Source organism: Pelophylax lessonae (assembly GCF_965119305.1).
Source record: "Pelophylax lessonae genome assembly, chromosome: 6".
In the NCBI taxonomy this organism is placed as follows: Eukaryota; Metazoa; Chordata; class Amphibia; order Anura; family Ranidae; genus Pelophylax; species Pelophylax lessonae.
In genome coordinates, this window is record NC_138773.1 from 51,005,129 (window position 1) to 51,032,540 (window position 27,412).

General features: G+C 41.8%; 1 protein-coding gene across 1 annotated transcript in view; it reads left to right on the forward strand.

The window, feature by feature from the left end:
- LOC309557339 (NXPE family member 4-like) overlaps positions 1-27,412 on the forward strand; it is a 158,876-nt gene that overhangs the window by 127,145 nt on the left and 4,319 nt on the right. The window contains exons 3-5 of the mRNA XM_082260015.1: positions 4,365-5,122; positions 13,164-13,225; positions 16,268-16,486. Of these exons, the coding sequence (XP_082116141.1) occupies positions 4,365-5,122; positions 13,164-13,225; positions 16,268-16,486 (1,039 nt within the window). The remainder of the gene's footprint in view (positions 1-4,364; positions 5,123-13,163; positions 13,226-16,267; positions 16,487-27,412) is intronic.

Sequence of the window (27,412 nt, forward strand, 5' to 3'; positions counted from 1 at the left end):
GTCCCCCGAAGATCCAACATCAATCATGATGCCCACTGCTCCGCCAGACCTGAAAAAGAATAGTGAAAAAAAAAACCTCCGGCCAACTGCCTGCTCCTCCATCTGACAACTCTTAAATAGCTAAAGGGAGGAGTCACCTGGTGACATCACCAGGTGGCCCACCCCTCTTGTGACATCATTAGCCAGCAGCATGCTGGGGCGGTTACGTCATAAGGGGCGGGGCCACCCAGTGATGTTACTGGGTGACCCCCTTCCCTTAGCCATTTAGGAACGGGACAAGCCCCACCCCAAAGCACCCCCCTATGTTGAGGGCATGTGGTCTTTTATGGTTTAGGAGGGCTTACCTGCTGGGCTGCATGCTTGGATAAGGGTCTGGTATGGATTTCTGTGGGGGGGCACAATAAAAAAATTTTGGCATGGGGTTCCCCTTAACCACTTCCCCACTGTCAGGGATACAGCCGTACTGGCATTTCTGCCAGTACAAGTCATGGACGCTCCTGGCTCAATCGACACAGCCCTCTGCTGGCCCGTCAGGGAAATGACCGTAGGAGAACTGGCAACATTGCCAGAAATAGCAATGGTCGTTCCAGCCTCAATTGACACTGCCCTCTGCTGGCCTATAAAAGGTGGCCATAGGAGCAGACTCATTGCTGGATTATCTCTCAGCTTCCTGTGATCTTGTGCTTCCTGTTTCCTGTTTGGACTTCCTGTTGTGACCCGGCTTGTTTCTGAACCATCTGATCTCCTCCTGGTGTTTGACAACCCCCCCCCCCACCACCACCATCACCATCAGAGATTTCATCCCTATTCCCCCCATGACCTCTACAACAGGTAGGAATAGGAATGAGATCTGTGGTGCTGGGGGTGGATGGAAGGATGACACTACCGCTGCCGCTGATCCCACCCCTCTCACCACCACCTCTGATCCCCCCCCTTACCACCACCAATCCCCCACCCCCTCGCCACCACCGCTGCCACTAATCCCACCCCCCTAACCACTGCCACTAACCCCACCCCCTCCTACTACCACTGCCACTGATCTCCCCTTAACACCACCAATCCCCACCACCCTCACCACCACCGCTGCCACTAATCCCACCCCCTTCACCACTACAACTGCCATTAATAGCACCCCACCACCACTGCCACTGATCCCCCCCTTACCACCACCACTGCCACTAATCCCACCACCTCCCACCACCACTGCCACGAATCCCACCCCCTCCCACCACCACTGCCACTGATCCCCCCTTAACACCACCAATCCTTTCACCACTGCCACTAATCCCACCACCATCACTAATCCCACCACTGACACTGATCCCACCCCCCTCACCACTACCTCTGCCACTAATCCCACCCCCTCCCTCCACCACTTCCACTGATCCTCCCCTTACCACCACCACCACCAGAACCCACCCCCCTCACCACCACCGCTGCCACTAACCCCACCACCCCCACTAATCCCACCACCACTGCCACTGATCCCCCCCTTACCACCACCAATCCCCACCCCTCTCACCACCACCACTGCCACTAATCCCACCACTGCCACTGATCCCACCCCCCTCACAACCACCATTGCCACTAATCCCACCCCCTCCCACCACCACTGCCACTGATCCCCCCTTACCACCACCACCAATCCCCACCCCCCTCCCCACCACCGCTGCCACTAATCCCACCCCCTCACACCAATGCCACTGATCCGACCCCTTAACGACCACCGCTGCCCCTAATCCCACCCCCCTCACCACCACTGCTCCCCCTAATCCCACCCCCCTCACCACCACCGCTGCCCCTAATCCCACCCCCCACCACCACTGCTTCCACTAATCTCACCTCCTCTCAACACCACGAGTGCCACTGATCCCACCCCCCCTCAATATCACCACTGATCCCACCCTCCTTCACCGCTGCCACTGATCCCACCCTCCTCACCACCACCACTGTTGCCACTGATCCCACTCCCTTCACCACCACTGCTGCCACTCATCCCACCCCCTTTACCACTACCACTGCCACTCATCCCATCCCATCCCACCATAGCTGCCACTGATACCATCCCGCCACCACTGATCTCATGCCATCCCATTAACATCACAGCTGCCACTCATCCCATCCCATTACCACCACCGCTGCTACTCACGCCATCCCACCACCACTGCCACTCATGCCATCCCACCACTACTGCCACTGATTCCATTCCCCCCCCCACCACTGCTGCCACTTATCCCATCCCATTCCCCCCACCACTACCACCACCGCTGATCCCATCTAACCACCATCGCTGCCACTGATCCCATCACACCACCACTGCTGTCACTGATCCCATCCTATCCCCCCACCACTGCCACTCATCCCATCCCCCCACCACTACCACCACCACTGCCTCTCATCCCATCCCATATACCCCACCACCACTGATGCCACTGATCCCACCCCCACCATCACTACCACCACCGCTGTGACTCATTCCAACCTCATGCTCCAGGGGGCCAATGCCTCACCCCTGTACACCTGGATAGGAGGGTGGCATATAGAGGAACCAATCCCCTCTCCGCTGCAGGAAGAAAATGGAGGGGATCAGTTCCTCTATATGCCACCCCCTCTATCCAAGTGTATGGAGGTGACACATGGGGCTGGGTCGCCCCAGGGGTCAGGGGGACCCTTCATGGTTTCTTGCACCGGGGCCATGAAGGTTCTAGTTACGCCTCAGTTACTATGCACAGTGACACTAGATTCTGTGTGCACCAATTTTACGAAATCTCCCTTATTGTCTCCTACATGATAACAACATTGGTTGGAAGGAATAAATTGGGCTTCAAGGATATCGAGAGAGATAGGCAAATGGATCAACATTCTCCTTAGACCATACCAATATGATACAAGCCTCTGGCCCAGTGATCCTTGGATGAGCCCCTTTCCTATGCCCCTGCACTCACCCTGGAGAAATTTTTAGTGACTATGCCTCCTGAACTTTGCAATGACTTATTTTAGAATTGCCCTCCATTGTCCTCCTTAAAGCGGAGTTCCACCCATTTTTAATACGTTGGATTACATAGATGTATGTAATCCCCTTTAAAACGACTTTTACCAATGGAAACTTTTTTTTTTTTTTGCTAGTAAATACCTTATTTTCTTGTTTATTCCTCCTCTCCTCACTTCCGGGTCCGATCGGCAATGACGTCATTCGGCGATTCGCAGTGTGTGCTGGGATGTATTCCATGCCAGAAATCTCGCAGTATTACCCAGGAGCTGAGCTGTACTGTGTGTATTGAGGCCGTGACCTGCCCCGCCTCTGCCCCGCCTCCTCTCAGTGAGTTGTACTGTATGTATTGTATTCAGGCCGTGACCTGCCCCGCCTCCACCCCGCCTCCTCTCAGTGAGCGTGGACTGAAAGCATTATATCCTCACTGAGCTCACTGAGAGGAGGCGGGGCGGAGGCGGGGCAGATAATGGCCTGAATACAATACATAAAGTACAACTCACTGAGAGGAGGCGGGGCGGACGCGGGGCAGGTCAGGCCTCAATACACACAGTACAGCTCAGCTCCTGGGTAATACTGCGAGATTTCTGGCATGGAATACATCCCAGCACACACTGCGAATCGCCGAATGACGTCATCGCCGATCGGACCCGGAAGTGAGGAGAGGAGGAATAAACAAGAAAATAAGGTATTTACTAGAAAAAAAAAAAAAAAAGTTTCCATTGGTAAAAGTCGTTTTAAAGGGGATTACATACATCTAAAGTTAAGAAAATGGGTGGAACTCCACTTTAAGAAGAACAGTTTAATCAAGAAATGCATTGAAAATGACAGATCTCTAGTCTACCACCTAGCTAGCCACCAAGATATGCAGTCCTTTGTAAAACAGGATTTAACAAGTTCCTATAAGTATTGCTAGTATGAATGAAGTATTTGATTGAGACATTTCATTCTTTGTTAATATTTTTTTATGATATTAAAGAAATATATTTTTATTTTTTCTGTTATGTGTAATGTGTACTTTAAAAGTTCACTAGTCTTTTTTGGTTATACAGTTATGCAGTTATGTTGGATGTGCTTCCTTCCACCCATGCTTGGCCATAATGAATACTTTACATCTACGCAGGTTTTTTTTTTTACATATCAACTGACATAAATTGCAGGTCTTTAAAATATCCAAATAAACAGTAGATAAAATATTCCAACCCTTCTGTGCTGTACCTAAAAGGAGAAAAAAGTTTAATCTGAAGTTTCATAATTATCTACACAAACTTTGCATTAACAAATCATGTTTCTGTAGCTACTTTAGGCTCTTTTTATATTTCAATCAACATTTTTTTTCTAAAGTAATTAGTATCATTTGACTATTACATTTCAGGATTCTATAAAAGAGTTGATCCAAAGTTGCCGTAGGCCAGAAGAAAATGAAACCTCACCTCCCACAACAAGAACAGAACTCCAAAGAACAGAACTCCAAAGAACAGAACTCCAAAGAACAGAACTCCAAGTTAATATAGATAACCTGTTTGAGAAAATACAAAGACTTATCCCTAAAGCCCCATTCACATATTTCGACAGAACCACCAGTGGGAAAAATAGTAAAGCCTCCATAGTGAACCCCAAGCAACAATACTGTGTGGGAGAAGACTTGGTGGTACAGCTTGAAATGTACGATTATTTAGGTAACAGGAAGACCTACGGTGGAGACTTCATAAGACCAAGGTTATTCTCTCCAGAGCTTGGAGCAGCTGTGTCTGGCAGGGTAGAAGATTTCAACAATGGTTCTTATCATATCCATTTTCCATTGTATTGGGAGGGAAAACCCAAAGTCTCCATTTTGTTGTTCTACCCTAGCGAAGGGGTTGCAGCTCTTTGGAGAGCTAGGCACAGCAGTCTGGGCGTTATCGGATACTATGGAAAATTTGAAAAATTTGGCAAGGAAGCTACAACTCCATGTGGCTTTAAGCTTGAAGAGAAAGAGGGCATGGAGATTTGTGAGTACGTTGATCCAGTCTATGAAGAGGCCTACTACTGCTACAAAGTGCCCGACTTCACCTGTGAAAGCCTGAAAGACCTAAAAAGTTTCTATTCAACCCCTTCATTTCTTACTCCTGGAGAAAAAGAAATGTTTACGAGGTATAATGTTCTCCCAGCAGTGCAGTCATAATCTGTTATAAGAATAGGTAATTTCCTCTGCATCAGGTTCATAATTGAAGGTTGTCAAATGCTCCTCAACCTCCACAAGTAATAAGAATATCACTAAATTGATGTCCAGACAAAACTTTTCCTTTTTAGTCAAAAGAGAAGTATGGGCGATCAACACAGAGTGCCTGTGTTCATTGTATTTAGGAACACAGGTCCCTGTGTTGATTCCATAAGCCCCCCCCCCCACAGTTAGAAAACAACCCCTAGGCATACATTTAACCCTTTGATTGCCCCTGGTGTTAACCCCTTCCCTGCCAGTGTCATTAGTACAGTAACAGTGCATTGGCTAGCGGGGATGTCAATCAAAGGTTCCGGTGGACCTGATGTCCGCCGGCCACCCGCGATCATCCCTGGGAGAGGCATAATGGCAATCTGCCAATGCAAACAAGGTAGATCGCCATTCTGTCAGGGATGAACACAGTGATCTTGTGTTCCTGCTAAGCAGGAACACGGGTCTTTGTGTTCATCCAGTGAATCCACCCCCACACAGTTAGTAAGCACCCCCTAGGGACAGACTTAACCCTTTGATCGCCCCTGATGTTAACCCCTTTCCTGCCAGTGTCATTAGTGCAGTGACAGAGCATTTGTTTCGCACTGATCACTGTAATAATGTCACTGGTCCTCCTAAAAGTGTCAAAAATGTCAGTTAGGTGTCTGATCTGTCTGCCACAATGTCACAGTCCGCTAAAAATCGCTGATCGCCGCCATTACTAGTAAAAAAGAAAAAAAATACAAATGACAAAAATCTTTCCCCTAATTTGTAGACGCAATAACTTTTGCACAAACCAATCAAAATACGCTTATTGGGATTTTTTTTACAAAAAATATGTAGCAGAATACAAATTGGCCTAAAAGGATGAAAAAATTTGATTTTTTTTATTGGGAATGTTTTAAAGGAGAAAGTGAAAAATATTATTTTTTTTTTTTTTTTTTTTAGAATTGTCGCTCTTTTTTTGCTTATAGCGCAAAAAAAAAAAAAACACAGAGGTGATCAAATACCACCAACACATTTTTTTACAGTGTCGCATGACCGCGCAATTGTCAGTTAAAGTAACTGAGTACTGAATCGCAAAAAATGGCCTGGTCAAAAGGGGGAAAAAATCTTCCGGTCCAGAACTGGTTAAATAAGGGTTAAAGTGCAACGTTAAAACATTATAAATGCCAAATTATTTTAAGTTCATTGCTTGAGGGATGCCTTAGACCAGTACATAAGGTAGCACACTGGTAGAATGTGCTCCAGCAAAAGTGACATTAAAAAAAAAAGAAATTGACTCTAAATGACAGTTCTGTTCCCCAGCCTACTTCTGTTTGTAACTGTCATTTGTGGTAAGATTATAACTGCAGATGAACAGAGAGCTTTCAGTTGTGGCACAGGCCCTAGGGGACAGGATCGTGTTGGAGTGTGACCTGTTTGTGTAGTTGGGTCATTGTTCATCATGATTGCCAATGGATCTACAACGTTGGACGCTGGATGTGATTAACATTGGATTTACATTGTGAGACATCTTTAAGTCTTTCCTATCTTAAAGGGATTTCCAGAGTCTAATAAGTCCCCTCCAGCTATCACCACAGGGCCAGGGATGTGGGAATAGGACCCTTGTCCTCCTCAAAATAGGAACATAACATCTGTGTCCATTAGGTTTTGTGATTCATCTTGTTATGGATGAAAAATATGGAGCTTAATCCCATGTTAGGTCTGTGGGCAGGTGGATGTAAACTGACAAACATATGTTTTCAATATCTGTATTCTCTGTCATGTTTAGGTCTGAAAAAAATGAAAAGCATTGCAAACCTGTTCCTATTTTTTCCAGACTCTGTGGCAATCAGATGTAAACAGACGCACATCCCTTTATATCTGTCTGCCCATAGACTAACATTAGCTTCCATCAGATCTGCCTGAAAAGCTGACAGGTGCATCTGATCAGAATGACCATGTGAAAGGGGCTTAAGTAAAGATCTTAATTGGGTGTCAATTTTTATTTAAAAAAATAAAGAATAAATTTGCCGAAAGTTAGCAATGTCAGCTTCAGTAGTTTTACCATAAATGCTTCCTGTTAAAGCTCTTAAGACCCGGTAAAGTTAGTAAATTATCATACAATGAGAACAACATCTATACAGGCATACCCCACTTTACGTACACTCACGTAAACACAGCTTGGCCAGCTTGGAATGGCACTACTACCGGTTTTTAACATTGGAGTCTAGGGGAAATCTTGGTCAGCTTGGCATGGCACTTTTTCTGGTTTTTAACATTGGCATTTATGGGAAATCTTGGTCAGCTTGGTAAAGCATTGCTCTGTGTCTAACATTGGTGTCTATGGGAAATCATGGTCAGCTTGGAAAGGCACTGCTCCCTGTCTAACATTGGCGTCTATGGGAAATCTTGGTCAGCTTGACATTGCACTGCTCCAGAACCATAAGTGACAGGGATGGAAGATGACAGAATAATCTACCATCTCATAGTCCTGGGTTCCCTAACGTGCTTCCCAGGTTTGATGTTCTTGTCACTTATGGTTTGAGAGCAGTGCCATGTCAAGCTGACCATAATTTCCCATAGAGCTAGTGTATTTACATGCATTGAGAAGTGAAAAAAGGTATTGCTTCACTTTAAGTACCTTTTGGTTTTACATACATGCTCTGGTCCCATTGTGTACTTAAAAGGGGGGTATTCCTGTAAGTAATAAAAGATTGTTGATCCAGGGAATATCTGATCACCTTAGTGGATCAGGAAGGAATTATTCCCCCTGATGAAGCAAGCTGAGCCATGGTTGAAGTTTTTTTTGCAGCTGTGGGTACAGGATTCTGTATATGTAAATTTTCTATTTATTTATTCCTCTTTTTCTGTTGGTTGGACTAGATGTGTCTTTTTGTTACCCTAACTATGTAACTATGTAAAAAAAAACAACTGTGTGGTCGTTAATCACAATGAAGGTCATCTGGGTGTGCATAAGTGAAGTCTTTAAAAACAGTTGACATTTCCCAATGATGACCATAACTTAATGAGAAATATTCTGTATGTCTCCAAGAAGTTGAAGTTGCATCCTAATGCATTTGAATATTTCCATTTCCATAATCGGAATAATTATTTTTTAACCTGCACTGTAATTAGGCACACAAAGACAACGAGGTCTCCCTTTTGCAGGTCCCATGCATCTGTGTATACTTTCCGCAACAGATGTTTGTCTTGTGGTTGCAGTTATTAGCAAGACTATATTTGTTCTTTCGAGTATTTACATAAAGGAACAATAGATGAGACAGGAAGCAATAGGAAATAAAAAGAGTAGACAGTTTATTTACTAATTTTATTGCAATGTACCTGTGATGGTCTAACTCAGTGGTCTCCAAACTGTGGCCTGGGGGCTGGATGCGGCCCTTTGCTTGCTTTTATCCAACCCCCGGGATAATATTTCATCCTCTGATACTAACATTAGGGCATAACTCTCCCCACACTGACACCAACGAAGGGGCACAAATCCTCCCAATGACACCAACGATGGGGCATAGTTCCTCCCAATGAGACCAATGATGGGGCATACTTCCTCCAAATGAGACCAATGATGGGGCACTATTCCTCCCAGTGACATAAAAAAAAGGAGCATTGCTTTCTCCCACTGATGCCGGGACATTTTCTACTTCCAATGGCCACATTCCGGCTCCCCCTAAAGTCTGAAGGACAGTAAACTGGACTTTTGTTTAGAAAGTTTGGAGATTCCTGGTCTAACTGAAAGTTTATTACCCTTTTTGCAGTCAAATTTGAGAAACCCCACTATACGTTTTGTTATTTGTTTCCATTATTACAATATACCTAGAAATTACCTTACATAATTGTTTGTACGTTTAGATATTTTTCTGGAGCAGGATTCGGACAGAATGCATGCTTCTCCATGCAGATAGCATTGTATTGTTACATTTCTTTATTACCATTTGCAAATGTACCTTAACAATGCAAACGCTTCATTATAAAATTGTATACAATAAGGCTGAAGCCTCATTCCATTTAAAAAAAAACAAAAGTAAATTTTGCAACAAATTAAAAAATATTAGGTAGCTTAAACTGAACCTATTTATTTATTTTGCTGTAAAAGTATTCACAATAGTGATGCATTTTTATTCTTATTGAAAATTTGGTTATATATGGTAATAAAGAAATAACTTTTTCTTTCACTTAGTTGTTATTGAAAAAGCAGAATAATCAAGCAACCAATATACATTGAATTTTTTGTACAAAATATAGCTGATGTAGATGACCACTGTACAAAGTGCCAAATCATAACATCCACTACTCATCGGCAAAGCTGGCAAGGACTTTTGAAGCAGTCAACTTTGAATAAATAACCCATCAAGTGTTGAAATTTAACAGAATCACATTAATCCTAAGGTGTTACCAATAGGACCAGTTAGGATGACATCGCAAGAAAGACCATGTACATATTGGCAAGCAAAAGTACAGTAAATGTCAATTTATTAAAGACCGCGCTGAAAAAAGCTCAATATGTGCAAAAAGTTTAAATTGTTTTTTTTGCTTTTTAGTGTAAAGAATTATTATGGAACTTTTAAATTTGAACAAAGTAACAATGCAGCCCCAAATCAATAAAATAAAATAAAACGAGTAATTACTTTAAAATGTGTGCAAACAAATACCCCAAGATATATATATACACTGCCTGACCAAAAAAAAGTTGCCACCTAGAATTAACTAAGAAACAAATTAAACTAAACATGCAGTAACTTTCCTATTGGATAATTACTGCATGTGGCCAAAGAATGAGGTCAGCTGACCACCTGAATATACTGAATGACCAGGTTATTCCATCAATGGATTTTTTCTGATTTTTCTCACCACCTGTGCCAAAGGTGGCAGGAGAAATGGCACATATGATCAAAGCTCGGAAAGCAGACAGTCAATTAAGAGGGTGAGAAGTGATCAAGCCAAGGCTGCCAGGTAAAAATGTGTCATGGGTATCATAAAGAATACATATTAGTGCTGCAGTCAGTAATATGTAATGCACAGTACCGTTCAGGAGTACAATTCCCCCTGCAAGCAATACTCTCCCACACTTTACCCTTTTAGCATAAATACACACTCCCAGCCTTTCAAAAAAATTAAAATCCAACATTAATCTGCACACTTACCTCTCCCAGCACAAATCCTCTTCCCCAATCCCACTCTCAGCACATATAATTTCCCTACTTTTAGCATGGATCTTCTTCATCCCAATCCCTCCTCTCAGCATTATTCCTCTTCCCCTTCCAGCACAAGCCCCCCCAACAAAACTCTAGTACAAATTCTCTTCCCCCCCCCAAATTTCCTCCAGCACAAATCTTCCTCCTCCCAATCCGCCATTCCAGCACAAATGCTCTTCCACCCCTCAAATTCCCCCTCCCAGCACAAATTCCCTCCCCTTTCTATCACAAATGCCCCCAATTTCCGCTCCCAGCATAAATCATCTTCCCCTCCCTGTATAAACTCTCAAACCCCCCAATCCCCCTTCTAGTATGAATCCCCTTCCTCTCTAAATCTGCGCAGCACAAAAATCCCCCCTCCCGCCATTCTGGCACAAATAACCCACAAATAGTACCAATCCCCCCCCCCAATCATCATTACAGAACAAATGCCCCCCCCCCCCCCAAAAAAAAAAAAAACCTCCTTCTAGAACAGATCCTCCTTCCCCCATTTCCTTTCTCAGCATTAATCACCCCCAAACCCCTCCTTCTAGCACAAATCCTATTATTTCATCCCCAAATCCCCCCCCCCCCCCACAATACAAATGCTCTTCCCTCCTAATTCCCCATCCCAGCACAAATTATATGAATCTCTCCCAGTATAGCTATCCCCCTGTTAGATATTTATTCCAAATTCATAATTCGGCACTTATTGGAATTATATTATATTCACAGCAAGCTTGCAAAATATATTTGATTTTATGATTAATCATAATATTAATATGTGTGAATGACCTTGATCCAGTGATTAACAATAAGGTTCTTCATCTGAGCTGAGGCAGTAAAATGTCAGATAATTCTGGAGTATGTAGCTAGTTGGAAGATGACATATAAGGTATCTTGTATAGAATGTCATGGAAGTCAAGAATAGACATTATCTATGTAATACTAGGAATATACATATATTAGTTTAAATAATGTTAGTTAGGATTAGTGTAATCCCAGTCATAATTAATAGTATTTGTATGTATTTACTTAATGTTATACAAGTTATATAAGTTGGTTATATGTGTTACTTTTGTGTAAGATAAATGATGGATATTTGGTACATGACATTAACCACATTAGAGGACAAGAATAGTGTTACATGTGGGCTTGTCAATCAAAGTCCATATATGACTTTGAGTTTAGTACCTCCTCTTGTATAGAATAAGTGAAGTTAGCAGAAAAATGATGTATGCCATACAAGGTTTGGAGTATTGAAAGTTCATGACGTCTACATGTAAGATAAATTGCCAGGAGATTAGGACCTCGGGAGGGCACACAGACACACAGACTAGGGAAGATCCCACACATCACTTCTTCTCCACACAAATCTATTCATAGTCTTTTTTGACAACTTAAGCAGGTGTTTTGTTCTCTGAAACCTAGAAATGTCATTTCCTGCTTCTTCCCAGACAAGAAAAGATTTACACTGAAGGACAGAGGAACACACATGTTTATACAGCCATGATTTCAAGCAGGACACATTTATCATGAAGTATTGTTTTTATTCCTCATATTTTTACCTACTCTGAACTGAACTGTTATACCTTTTACATTGTATTGTTGATGCCGAGTGTGTTTGAATAAAATCACACTTTTGTTTTTAAATCAGTCTGGCTATCAATGCTAATCAAATCGAAACGCCTAAAGAGATTAGAATATTAGATATATTCTATACTTCACACCCCCCCACCCCTCCTTCTGGCACATATTCTCCTATTTTCCCCATACCCCCATTCCACCCTTAGTGCAAATCTCCACTCCCAGCACAGACCTCAGGGCCAGCAGGTGCTCTTCCTCCTGAGCTCCTCCTTTTGTCCTGTCATAATAGCTTGTGCACACCGTTGCATTACAAAAAGACGATATTTGTTTTTTTTTAAATGCATATCATACTCTCTGCAATTTTTTACGCATTGCGTTAAAATTTAGAGTAGATAATGCATAATACATTTTACAAGCGTTTTGCGGGTATTTTCATCCCAAGTCACTTAGGAAAAAAGTAACACGTGACTCAAAAATGCACCTAAGAAACACCCGGTGTGTTTTTGGTGCATTTCCTTTGACTATAATAAAGTTGCGTTTTTCAAACAGGGCAGTAGAGATGCAGCAAGACTGACCTGGTGGTCAGCAGTTATCCAAAGCAACTTCATCATTCTGCTAGGAAGGGAGGGGGAGCTAGAGTGGGACTTTCTGCATTAACTGAAGCCAGAAGAAGAATTCAGGGGTTTATTTAGGTCCATGTTGCCACCATAAAAAGTGCCTGTCATCACCTGTGTTTACTGTCATGCAGCAGGTAGAGCTCTGGACTTTTTTTCACATGTGTATCTGTCTATTCTTAGCTGATCTACTGAAAAAAATCCCATGTACAGAGCTCAGCAGCTTAAGCTCCAGTTTGCACACAATAAATTTGTAAGAGAAAATTAAATGACACCTGGGATAAAATGACACCTAGAATGCTCTGACAGCAGTATCATAGTTATACCCTGTAATAAATATTTATATAGTATGAATAGTAAGTACTGGGAAATATAAAATATATTTTGTTTCTGTCTGTCTCTCTCTCTCTTTCCCTACTCCATTCCTGTTTCCTTTCCAATTTTTTTTACTTTTCATGCTTTCCCTCTCCCCATTCCTCTTTATTTTACAAGCAACGATGACTCATCTTAATATGTGGAAAAGCTCCTGTTTTTTTGTTGTTGATCGTGTTGTTTATCTGTCTACTAACATCCACCACTGTGTATTTTTTTTTTTTTTGTATTCTAAGGACAAATATTGCTGTTGAAATCCCTGAAACATTTTCACCTATAGTAGTAACCGGATGTAACAGTAAGCTACTTATTTTCCTTTTTATTTCTTTATGTATTATGCTGTCCAGGATATTTTTGCTGTGACAGAGCTGTTATGAAGGATTAATTAAGATTATCAAATCAATTTATTGCCTAAGGAAAAATGTTTTTGCTCCCTACAAACCAAAGCTTTATAGTTAGTGACTCCAAATGTACTGATTCAAATAGTGTTTATATAGTGTTTATAGGGTGCACTGAAGTCTAATATGACTACTTTTTATAGCAAAAATTGCATGATTGCATCATTGAAAATGAGTATAAAAAACAAACGAGGAAGGGTGTGGGGCGTGGGTCGGGATTTTTAAGGTACCGTCTGTGACCAATAATAAATGTAATTCTGAAGATAATCAATGTAGTTTTTAGTAAAACCATATACTTTTATTAAACAAAAAAAAAAACAAAGACAATCAAAAGTAAATAATATAAAGACAATAAGGACATATAGCAGTCCAATAAAAACACAGATCAATAGAGTTGTAACATATTATGATGTTTGATTGTGATAGACTGTAAGGAAGTATCAGAAGACCAAGAGGACCTGGTAAGTTCTGAAGTGTCTTCCTCTGGGAAGTATATTACCCACTGCCTGACATGTTTCGCGGGGTATTCCGCTTCTTCAGGGGTACAGGGGTACACAATTTTATTCAAAGTAACAACTACAAGGTAATCAAAACATAAATTAGTATACAGACATTTCAACAATTTGATTTTGAGCATTTAGACAAATATGTAAGCTAAAATATATTGCTATCACTGGTACATTCACGAGAGGTCAAATAAAAAATATATAGAATAATGTTATTAATATCTATATGAACATGAAAATCAGGGTAACATGGATAGTCCCACCTGTATGACTATTTGTAGATAGGCTGGCTGATAGATCCAATCAGTGGAAAAACCAAGCCCCCCAGGCGGGCATGGACGGCCCATGTTATATTAAGATGTAAGGGTAGGTAGAGGATCCCTGGTAACATATAGAAGAGAGGAATGTGTCTAACATGTATATCCCTCTAAGGTATTAGTATCTCTGTAATAATAGCTGGCCTGTATATTATGGTTGTGTCTCCTATAATATAATTTGTTTAAATGGAAAACAAAAAGTCAAGAGACCTACCAATCATCAAAGCCGTAAAAGCAAAAGGTCAGACGGTAGAGTGGACTGGGTGATAAGGTCCAAGATGTATGATCGTTCAAGGTGAGATATGTTTCCAATTATCCAAGAAAGTATCCAAAAGAGTATACCGAGACAAAAAAGAGGAATCTCTGTGTATACATAGGGAAGAATGCCAGGTAAGTATGTGTGTGATCAAAAGGGGGCATATGTAACTAGATAGCAAATAGATAAATATATATGGCTAAGTGTTACCCCAATATCAAATATATGAGCATGGGCACCTAGAAAATCCACAAGAAGGGGTATCTATTCTTAAAAGGTGGCACTATAGGAGTTGTTTTTTATGCTAATCTTGGGATGTGGTACCTTTATAAATACATCTCCCTTTGAGCCATTTTTTATATTGAAAATGAGTAGTCAATAATAGCAGCAAGTGTCCCAGGAGCCTCCTCACTATGCTTTCAGGGATGTAGCCAGGAAGGCACAGTTTTCGAAACACATGGTGGACCTGTCCGAAAGTGAGGAGATTCTGGACAGGCACATACTCCTTCATTTATTCTCTCACCCAGGTGAACCTTATCCAATTCCCCCCCAAGAGGTGCTATTGGGACGCCCAGTGGAGGGAACACCCGGACATACATGGAGGTTGATAATCTTTAATTTTGTAGCAGCCAGAGTTCCAATCACCAGGCGCTGGAAAACTCCTATAATCCCATTTGAATTCTTGAAGGCCAAATTGTCATGGATTATGATACACGAACGCCTTTCAGCACTTTTGAATTATAAATTGGCCTTTTTTGAAAAGATCTGGGATTCCTGGATAAAATACCTTTCAAATTCTTCTTGATATGGATCAGTTTACTCATTCCATCAACTGGAATTGGTGCACTTTCTTTTGCTATCGCTATTTTCTTCCTTTTCTCTCAATTTGCTTTCCCTGCTTCTTTTGCGTTTCTCATGACTCCGTTGCACGGTTTCCGGTGGGCAAATCTTATACTGTGTGTACTAAGATATGGTAATGGGCTTACACACAGAGAGAATGTAGCCTAGTCATTGCGGCCCACCTAGTTGAAAGTTTTACCCTGCCCCTGCCCACTGATACATTGGAGTATAGGATGGCCTATTCCAGTTGAAAGCTAAAAACTGATTATGGCTCCCATCCATCAGAGGTTTCCTTTCATTAAGGTGGAGCAGACCTTTTTTTCTTTTTGTTAACATAATACTGACCACGTTGTCTCGTATTTATGTTTTTTTTTTGGGGGGGGTTTTGTCCTACATTGTATTAAGAGATAACTTGTATGCAATGCTGGATAATTTAATGTTGTTACCACCTAGTATCACTGAATGATTCTGGAGACATTTTTCATTTGCCATGTGTTTAACTGTTGGCATCTGTAACTTTTATTGAAACAGTAATAAAAATATTGGACAAGAAAATTAGTATGCAGATGCATGGCCTATGACAACTCAACAAGGCTTTGAGGCGCTCACCTCCTTCCATACCCTTCCCCACTTGGTATCCCCTCTCAACCATAGCTATCTACTCTACTGAGGTTCCTCCTACATCTGGTTCTACAATTAAGACATTGTATTGATTACTTAGTTGATAGGTTGGCACTCTGAAATAATGAAGTCTTGAAGGAGATATTTGCAGTGTATTCTATAACCTCTAATTTCCAATAAAAAACAAATTGAACAAGAAAATTATTATCAAGTAGTAGATAAAGATATACATTTCCAATGGTGCCCTTCTTGGTCACTAGGTCTCACAGTTTGTTAGCCCATGATGTGTTTGTCCTATACAAATATGTTCAGAGACTGCTGTTCAAAAACAAGTTTGTAAAGACTTCAGAAAGTAATTTGTTGAACTTTATTGATCTTATATGTTGTGTGATCTCTTTTCAGGCGCAACTTTTACACCCAAGCCAAAATGTCAGACGGGAATGGGATCTCCTTTCCCAAGTGGATATTTTTTCAAAAATGTTTGGAACCCCATCTACTGCAATATGACCATGTACAAAACTGGAGAAGATTTTCTGAAATGTCTGGAAGGGAAGGACCTTTTCCTCATAGGAGATTCTACATTACGACAGTTCATAATGCACTTCACTGAAGGCATCAAAAGTAAGATTTATATGAGCAAAATAGTATTTACATAACCATCAATAGTTTCAACAAGGGTTGTCATGTTATAACAACAACTTTTCCATGGATGGTTCCTATTGACTAATTCTCAACATGTTGGATTTCTGAATGAAAATTTTTTTGGTTGAATACCAGACTGGAGGTTCAGTCTTCTGAGATGGAACTAAATTTCAGTTCATTAGGTTTCGCTAAGATACAGACTCCTGACTTATGTGGAAAACCTAATACTGCTGATAAAATTCCATGTTAAAGTGATAATCCTGCTTACTTGGCTACATTTTAAATACACTTCATAATTATGTTTAAGGACCCGTAACCAACTTATTTGAGCTTGTTGGACATCCCATTTCAAAACCATGGGCAATAATATGGGGTTGCCACCCCCCTTCTTCCCCCATCCACATATTTGGGCATTCCACAAGATCAAAATCTGCATTTCAAGGGTTGAGGTCAAGGCTACTCAAGTATGAAACTAACCAAATCATGTCTTTTGCTGGCTTTTGGCACATGGGCACAGTAATTTTAGAATAAAAAAGTAACTTTTCAAAACTGTGGTTGCAAGGTTGTAAGTACCCAATTGTCTGAAATGTCTCTGTATGCTGTAGCACTGCCAGTAATCTTCAATAAGTTCCTGGATTTGGTTATTTTGAGGGTAGTCCATATACTTTTGGCCGTATAGTGTACACGTTAGGGATGCACCGATACCAGTATCGGTGCCGATACCAAGTATTTGCATGAGTATCAGTACTCACCCTTATGCTCCTGATACAGAAATCAATACTTTGCGGTGCGATTTGCATCAATATAAGATTAATTGGCACAAATTGTACTGAAAGAATCGCATGTGCTTTGAACAGGAATGCGGTGCAATTTCTGTCTGAATCACATGTGATTTCCCTCACTGTTCCTGTGTGTGTGTATGCATAGAAAGGAATGAAAGCCCCATCTATAGGGCTATAGATCTGCCTGCTTACCTGCCTGTTCATCTCATATATCTGTTTGCTAGTTCGCTAGCCCGCTGGTCGCTAAGATCTGGGATCCTCACTGGTTTAATCTTCATCCCATATATGCCAGTCTCCATGTGCTACCTCTTCATGATCTTCATGATCTCTCCATGATCTCCATGATCTCTCCATGATCTTCTTGATCTCTTGATCTCCTGAGACGAGAGTGACTATAATTTGATGTATCAGTATCAGTAACGTGGGTTGACAACTAATAAGGAAAAGGAACTCGCTAATATTACTGCTAATCCTGCTAACCCTGCTTGCCTGCTACTGTCTGTTTTACGCTATTTGTCTTATGCTGCTGACAAGAAAAATTGCTAACTTGCTTACTTGCTGTTAATCCTGATACTGTCTGCCTGCGACTACCTGCTACCTGCTACTGTTGCTGTCTGTCTCATACGGCCTGTCTCATGCTGCTGACAAGGAAACCCTGTTAACACTGCTGCCAACCCTGTTATCGCCCTGCTATTTCGCGCTATTATCTACAGCCCATCGCTGCTGCTATTGCTACTGCCTACTATCAGCCTGTTCTACGCTGCCAGTCATCTGCATCAATATCTGCAACAATATTTGTAACGATATCTGAAGCGATACGGACCGATTCAGATAGTGATTTGGATATTATGACAGTAACAGTGACCGAGATGTTGGGCTGAGACTCCTTCTTTATTTAGCTTTCAGTCTTTTGTCTTTAGTCCCTCTTATTCCATCTCAGGCCCCTCAGGTCTCACACCTCAGGTTCCAGGCTTTTAGGCGTACATATTGTTGGCTCCCTGCTGTTCCTGCGGATGCATCAGTATATGCTACATACGATCCCATCTGATACACAAACTTTAGAACCAGATAAATCTGACAAGCTGGATAAATCAGATAAGTCAGACAAGACGGATAAGATGGCATCAGGTCGCTCTAACATTGAGGTAAAAGGGAAGCCTATATTCACCTCTTCTCAATCTCAATCGGCAGTGACAGTGGCAACAACAGCTGAGGATAGTATGGCGCATACGCAATACCCACATCAACAAGACTACCCAGACCGGTTAGACCACCCACTCACACAGCACTTACAGCATTCACAGCACTTACATCCTCAAGACCTTTTAGATTACTCAGACCATCCAGTCTCCAGATCAGTGAATTGCCCCTCATCGCAGGTGGAAGTAGACCCTATCCTATGGGATGTTCACCCCCCCCCCCCCGCCTCAGAAGCTACATCTTTATTATCTGCTTTTAGGGCAGATTTTGATTCATGGGTGGTTAAGATGGAGTCATCATTGCAGGTGGAACTAAATTCCCTGAAGCTAAGGGTCAAAAAGACTGATCTGGTCGCAGGGGTTGTGAATATACAGTACAACAAGACCATGTGAACCGTATGGTAGCGCTAGAAGCAGCTTCTAGCGCTCAGCTTAGTTGATTGCTACAACAGCAGTTGTGTATTGAAGATGGGAAAAATAGAAGCCGTAGGAATAATATCCGGCTTCAAGGTATTCCGGAGGCAATAATGGGGGCCGACCTGTGGCGTGCTGTTGTTTCTATTTTGAATCAGGTGCTAGAAAGAGAGGCCTCTACATCTATTGAACTAGACCGGGTTCATAGAGTAAGAGGACTAGGTGGCAATCAGGATGGTCATCCAAGAGATGTGCTGTGCACAGTCCATTATTACATCTTCAAAGAGGAAATTTTACAAAAGGCCTGGCACCTAGGGACATTAGATTTTGATGGGTCTAAAATACAGTTATATCCTTATCTCTCCTGTAATACACTCTATATGAGACGGGTGGTACGCCCCTTGCTGGATCTCATACGACAGGCTGGTGCAACATATACATGGGGTCATCCTTTGAGTGTAAAGGTGACAAGAAACGGAAATAAGTTCACTCTTGCGGATCCGGAACAACTCCCTGATTTTTTTTTTTGGAACAAGAGCCTATTGACATTGTGCATTGGTTTTTGGACCCCCCGGATAATAATTCACGTGGCCCTTTTTCTCAGGTTGATGGACGTCTGAGACCTAGATCAGTATCCAGAGCAAGGAAGCCTACTACTCCAAAGGATTAATGTGCATTATTATAAAATGTTTCCCTTTTTCTCCCCTTTTATTTTGATGGCCCACATATTTCCTCTATTTACCTTTATGGCTGTCTAATTAGGTCATTGCTATTTACGCAGTTCTAACAAAGTTTTTGCAATGGCCTTGTGAAGGGGTTTTTTTTCTCCCCCCCCCCCCTTTTTTTTAACGTAATTGTATTATTTAGACTATATGGTGTTGATTACTGAAGGGACTAATGTACAGAGTGCTTCTCCTGCCCTTTGCAGATACTTGTTGTTTGCTGGGGTTCAGAGGAGCCTAAGGAGTCTTTTTTTTCCTCCCCCCCCCCTTTTTTTTATATATTGCTATGTCCCTCCCCCCCCTTTTTTTTTTCTTTTCTATTTTTTTTTTTGTCTTCCCCCGTTTCCCTTTTTTGTTTTCCTCTTTTTGTCTTCCTTTCCCCCTGATAATGTGGACAATGGTATATACAGTGAATATGTAAACTCATAGTTTTATTATGTTTTGTCTTGGTCATGATGTTTTTGTAGCTTTGTTATGCAATTATTATCATATTTATTATATATATACATATATACATATACATATATATATATATATATATTTATTTATTTATTTTATTTTATTTTTTTTCTCTTTTCTTTTTGCCTTTCAAAGGTGTAGTCGGTTGATTTTTTTTTTCTATTCTTATGTCTGTTATGCCGTCGGGATTACCGCTCGAATGATCCTTTGTTTCTCTCTTTTTATTTTTCGTTCTCTTCTCATCCCCCTCCCACATTAGGTTAGGCACGGTGTGTGCCTTCGATGTGTTTTTCACGTAGTGTTTTGCATAATCTGTTAAGCTTACACTATAGTTTTATTGAACTCCTCTCTTGGAGTATCTCCTCCCCTTTTTTTTTTATCTTCTCTTGCACTCCGCTATGATACCTACAAACCTCTCTAGGACCCGGCTGAAGCTTGGGTCTTATAATGTTAATGGCATCACTGTGGCCTCTAAAGGGGGGCAAATTCTGTATCAAATGCATAAAAATCAAGTAAATATACTCTTATTACAGGAGACACATTTTCGGTCCGACTCTGTGCCTTCATGTTTTAACAGGTATTTTAATAGGTGGTTCCATAGCACCAATCCAGTGCAGAAGTCAAAAGGAGTATCTATTGCGATTCACAAATCGCTTCCTATTGAGTTGATAAACCAAGCATCTGACCCACAGGGCAGATATGTGTTTATAAAATTCTTATTGTGAGAGACTAAATTTACAATAGCAAACTTTTAATTGCCTAATGTGGATCAGGTAGCAACAGCCCTGAAGTATTTAGAACTTTTGTCAAGTTTTGCGGAAGGGAAAATCCTATTGGGGGGATTTCAATATCCCACTGGAACCCCTGCTAGACTTATCGACTTTGAGAACCACAATTTCCTTCACTAAACTCAGGGCACTTAAGCAGGCTTTATTCAACTTTGTAGATGTTTGGCAGATTCTACACCCCAAAATTCTGAATTACACATATTTTTCATCAGTTCATCGGCCTTATAGTCGCATATACAATTTTTTTGTGGATCATAGTTGTTTAGACATGTCCCCTATATGTGATATAGATTCCCTGGTATAGTCTGATCATTCTCCAATATATTTAATGTTTCTCTTACCGGCCTCACCGACAAAAGAGTGGACTTGGCGCTTAAATTACGCTTTACTGATGAGTTCAGAATGTATAAATTTGATTGAGAAGACCATTATTAATTTTCTTAGTGATCATGCATCTGATGAGACTTCACTCCCCATTCAATGAGAGGCGCTTAAGGCTGTCCTTCGTGGCTCCTTTATTCAGATCGGGACTAGATTGAAGAGGGAACGCTCATCGACCATGGAGGCTGCTGTTGCACACATCTGTATCCTGGAAACGGAACACAAAAAAGCGCCTACAGTACAATCTTTGGCTGATGTATCGGGAGCTCGTTTGCGTCTCAGAGAGTTGTATGAGGCATCTGCCCGTAGATATTTTGATAAAATAGCCCTGCATCAATATAAATTTCAAGATAAGCGTGGGAAGTCTTTAGCTGGGTTTCTGCACTCTAGGTCTCCATCCACTTTCATAACTCATATCCGTGATGCTACTGGGGAATTAGTATTCTCTCCCAATAATATCGGGCAAACATTTAAAGAATTTTATAAGTCTTTATATAACATATCATCGACCCCAGATCAGTATGCTCTCTTGGAAGCAGACAAACAGTCCTATATTATGAAGACTTTTGGAAGAAGAGGTAGTGGGGGAGCTTGAATCATCTATTACAGAAGAAGAAGTGGCGAGAGCTATTTCGACCACCCCCCTGGGTAAGAGTCCAGGCCCAGGCGGCTTTACCCCTACATTTTTTAAGGTTTTTTTTTTCTCCTTTTCTTGTTCCCTTCATGACTAAAATGTTTAGTTCTCTTTCAGAAGATGTTTCTTTTGCACCTCAGACATCTTTCTGCAATTTTTCTTCCTTTTTCTTTTTCCTCCTGATCAGTTAAGAGTGCTTACATTAAGTCAGTAAGGAATTAAGGTACTATGATTGTATTGATCTTGTAAATTTGGGCTAAGGGATCTATTCAGAGGAACATTAGTTCCTTGATCATATCTTTGATATGAGTTGGCCCTATTAACAAGATTTAAAGGTTTTGTAAGTTGAATTACTCCTTGAAGTTAAAATATTTGTTGAATATAGGTACCTGTACTATGACTATAAACTGTTGTGTATCAGGATAAGTGGTATTAAGTAAGATGGTTTTTAAAGGAGTTCTTGTTTTTCACTTCTCACTTTTCATTTTTTCCTTGTATACTTGTACTTTCTAAATAAAAATAAGATTGAAACAAAGCCCCATCTAGTGGGCAGTTTAAAACAATGTTAGAACTCACAATACATATCTGGCCGCATGCAAAATAATCTACATAGGTGTCCCGGTCTGCTGATGATAGCAAATCATGGCCGCTGGATGTGCTCACAGGGCTGGAGGAGATGTAGAGGCAATTTGCCCCCCGGCTGACATCACTTCTGCCCTATACCCATGGGGTCCTGAGACCTAAGCCCTGTCAGCACCTCCAGCTGCCCTAATTTGCTACCATCGGCAGACCGGGACACCTATGTAGATTATTTTGCATGTGGTCAGATATGTACTGTGAGTTCTAACTTTCTAACTGCCCACTAGATGGAGCTTTTCCCTTTCTATACACACACAGGAGTAGTGGGGAAAATCACATGCGATTCGGACAGCATTCCTGTTGAAATCACATGCAATTCTTTGCAGTACCATTTGCACCAATTTTGTTAGTATTGCCACAAAGTATCGGTACTCGGGATCAGTGAGTACTTGACCCATAGTATCGGTACTTGTACTCTCTGAAAAAAAAAACTATATCAATACAACCCTAGTACACATTGTACTTTCAATTATTGGTTTTCCAAGAATGAGGATTTGGAAAATAGGCTTAAAAAATGAAAAAGTGCATCTTAAAATGGATTCCTGGGTGTTCCTATGAGAAGTTTATTATTTAAAATCATGTTTTCCTAGTGCTACAGGCGTACGCCGCATGTTGGGCGTGTTGTAACGCAATTATGCACATGCATAAAAGGGCACGTTCTGAAAGGAACTGTCTCCAACACACTAGCCTCTGTCACAGGCTGAGCAGCTGGGTTGCGTGAGTCACTGTGGGTTTATGTTACTGGCACGAACAGGTCCTGTATCTGGGGGTAATCAGTGCTGTGTGCATTAGGCTGTATAAGCTTGGCACAAGCCAAGTTAGTACCTCAAGTTTGTCTTGCTATAAAGCAATGTCTGCCCAAAAAAGGGCTGGAGGGAGCACAGGTGGAAAAGGCACTATGCCACCGTCAGGCCTTGAAGGTCCTAGTGATGCTTCCACTGTGTCTTCTCTTCCTGAGTGGCCAGAGGCGTCTAGCTAATCTGAGCCATTACAGTTGTTAGGCATAGTAGCTACTCCCTGTACTTCTGCCACAGCCTATGTCACTAAGGACGATTTGGCGTCGGCATTAGCCAGCCTGGAGGGTAGGATTGCTAATACGATTGCAGCACCACATGGAGGAAAGAAACGGGATAGATTCCCCCTCTCCATAGCCACCCCCTGAATCAGTTCAGGATTGGGCAGAGGATGTGGAAGATGCAGCTGAGGGTGACCCTATGGAAGGTCAGGCTGAAGTTTCCACTTCCGGGGAGTCAGAGGAGTCTCTATCAGCCTCTCAATCCCAGAGATTGTTTATTCAGTCTCTTACTGAGATGGTCCAGTCTGGATACAAGTTTTCCCACTTAGAGACAACTGAAGCCTCTTTTTCCTCTCTAGGCTCATTGCCCCCTCTTCTTCTTTGGACATTTCCCATACATCCGCTCTTGGAGCAAGAAGTGTATAATGATTGGGATCATCCTGATAGGATTTTTGTTCCTCCTAAACATTTGTCATTGTTATATCCAATGGAGGAAAAGTTTACTAAGAAATGGAAAGCTCCCTCTGTGGATGCGGCCATTTCTTCAGTTAACAAGAGTTTAACCCGCCCTGTGGATAATGCCCACGTGTTTAAAGATCCAGCTGATAAAAGGTTGGAGTCTTTATTGAAGGCCTCCTTTGCGGTTTTAGGTTCTGCAGCACAACCAGCAGTAGCGGCCATAGTAGTGTGTCAGTCTTTGAAAGACCGCATAAAGCGAGTGTCCAAGACAGTTCCTTCTCAAGGAGAGTCTATGGAAGATCTGTCAGATCTGCCTCGCACTTTGTGTTTTGCAGTAGATGCTCTTATGGACTCAATAAGGCAAATGTCCTGGTTTGCTCTGATGATAGTGCATATGCGCAGAATACTTTGGTTGAAGACTAATTACTAATAGATCGATTGGCGACCGCTCTGAGTGGAAATGTCCTTCAGACAGTGCAATTTCTAGAATGCCTGCGTTGGATACTGAACTTAGCAAAGTCAGCATTACAGCCATTCCAGCGACTGGAATACCGGGGTCTTCTTGTGGACACCGTGCAGGCAAAGATATTCTTGCCAGCAAGGAGGGTCTCAGACTTGAAGGATCAGGTTTGGTCCATAGTAAGGCTGAGATATCCTTCTATACGTCTTTGCATGATGTTACTGGGGAAGATGGTGTCCCCATTCGAGGCTATTCCCTATGCTCAATTCCATGCCACACCCTTGCAGAAGAACATTCTGTCTGCATGGAGCGGGAAAGTTCAGTCTCGGGATCCTTTCTTCCAGTGACCTGGAAGGTAGTAACCACAGATGCCAGTCTCTCTGGTTGGAGAGCAGTTCTGGAGGAAGCTACTGTCCAGGGGAAATGGTCTTAGGTAGAGAGTCATCTCCCCATCAACGTTCTGGAAATTCATGCAGTCAGTTGGGCTCTGAAATTCTGGATGCCCAGACTTCGGGGTCACCCTCTCAGGGTGCAATCCGACAATGCCACGGCTGTGGCTTATGTCAACCATCATCAAGGAGGTACAAAGAGTCGCTCAGCCCAGAAAGAGGTGGATATCATCCTGTCCTGGGCAGAGAGGTTTGTGCCATGCCTGACAGAAGTGTTTATTCCAGGAATAGAGAACTGGCAGGCAGATTTTTTGAGCCGTCAACAGATATTTCCAGGGGAATGGTCCTTACATCCCAAGATTTTACAATCGATCTGCCTATGCTGGGGGGGGGTCCCAGACATAGATCTGTTGGCATCAAGGTTCAACAACAAGTTGGAGAGATTTGTGTTCAGGACCAGGGATCCACTCGCAGTTGGGTGGATTTTTTGGTGACTCCTTGGGAGGAGTTTTCCCTGATTTATGCCTTTCCTCCGGTGCTGCTGATACCGCGTCTGTTGCGCAGGATCCAGCTAGAGGGGAAGCCAGTTGTTCTGGTAGCTCTGGCATGGCCGAATAGGATTTGGTATGCACAAATCCAGAAGTTGGCAGCGACGAGGCCTTGGGTTCTTCCACTGCATCCGGATCTACTCTCTCAAGGCCTGATATTCCACCCCGCTGTACAGTCTCTAAATTTGACAGCGTGGCTATTGAAGCCTTAATCCTAAAGGAGCAGGGTGTATCTGTCCCAGCAGTTCATACGCTGATAAATGCTAGGAAACCAGTCTCTAGAAATATTTATTACAGGGTCTGGAAATCCTACATTGCCTGGTGTGAAGCCAGGAAATGGCATCCCTGCTCATTTATTATAGGGAGAATTCTAGCTTTCCTGCAAGTGGGGGTGGATATGAAATTAGCTTTGAGCATGATTAAAGGGCAGATTTTAGCTTTATCGTTTTTTTCCAGGAACTGATCGCTTCCCATTCGTTGTTCCAAACCTTCGTCCAGGGAATATTGCGTTTGCTTCCACCTGTGAAGTCACCATTGTGTCCTTAGGACTTCAATTTGGTGCTGTCAGTTTTACAAAAGCAGCCTTTTGAACCTCTGGGGCAAGCTCCCCTGGTTCTTTTGACCAGAAAACTGGTCTTTTTGATTGCGATAACTTCAGCTACCGCTCCGTGAGGATGTCATGTGACGAAACTAGAAGGGCGGGGCCAGGAAGCCGATCAACACTGCAATACAACTTTACCTTACACTCGCGGCTTGGAGTTACAGCTGGAGTAAGGGATAAGCATGCCAGATACCTTAGTGTTGGGTAGACACCTAGAAATGTGAGTGCATATACATATGTTTTAATAAATTAGTAAAGTTTTTACAGAATTACGCTATTGGGATTCTTCCTTTTCTTTTATAATTCCTCACCTTGCATACCCCTGAGAAAAAAATGTTTATGGATAGTTTGGGAAGATCAGTTTTTGGATTTGCGACTGACCTGCTGGAAATTATATACATTATTTAAAGCGCTATTGCTGGTTTATGATTTGACCAGCTTCTCATCTGGTGAGTCAGTTTGGTGGATAGGGTGGAAGGAGCACATTGGGTGTTTTGCACGCGTTATCACAGAAGAAACTGTATCAATTGACATTTACATTTTTTTTCCTTTTCTTTAAAAAATGTGGCACTTTTTTCACAGATTGTTTTTTAACCACTTCCATACAGAGCAGTTACACCCCCTTCCTGCCCAGACCAATTTTCAGCTTTCGGCTCTCTCACACTTTGAATGATAATTACTCAGTCATGCAACGCTGTACCCAATCAAATTTTTTATCATTTTTTTTCACACAAATAGAGCTTTCTTTTGGTAGTATTTAATCACCACTGGGTTTTTTATTTTTTGCGATATAAGTGAAAAAAGAGCGAACATTTTGAAAAAAACACATTTTGTTTTAGTTTCTATTATAAAATTTAGCAAATAAGTAATTTTTGTTTCATAAATTTGGGCCAAAATTTATACTTCTACATATCTTTGGTAAAATAACCCAAATTAGGGGTCATTATTTAGTCTGTGTGAAAGTTATAGAGTCTACAAGCTATGGTGCCAATAATTGAAAATTGATCACACCTGATGTACCGACGACCTAATTTCTTGAGGCTGTGAAATGTCAGGACAGTACATATACCCCCCAAATGACCCCTTTTTGGAAAGTAGACATTCAAGGGTATTTAGTAAGAGGCATGGTGAGTTTTTTGAAGTTGTAATTTTTTCCCACAATTCTTGGGAATATTAAGAAATATATATTTTTTTGTTTTTTTACACAAAATTGTCATAATTACAAGTTATTTCTTACACACAGTACACGCATACTTGCAATTACACCCCAAAATACATTCTGCTACTCCTCCTGAGTATGGCGATACCACATGTGTGATACTTTTATACAGCCTGGCCACATACAGAGGCCCAATATTCAAGGAGCACCGTCAGGTATTCTAGGAGCATAAATTACACATATAATTTCCTAACGA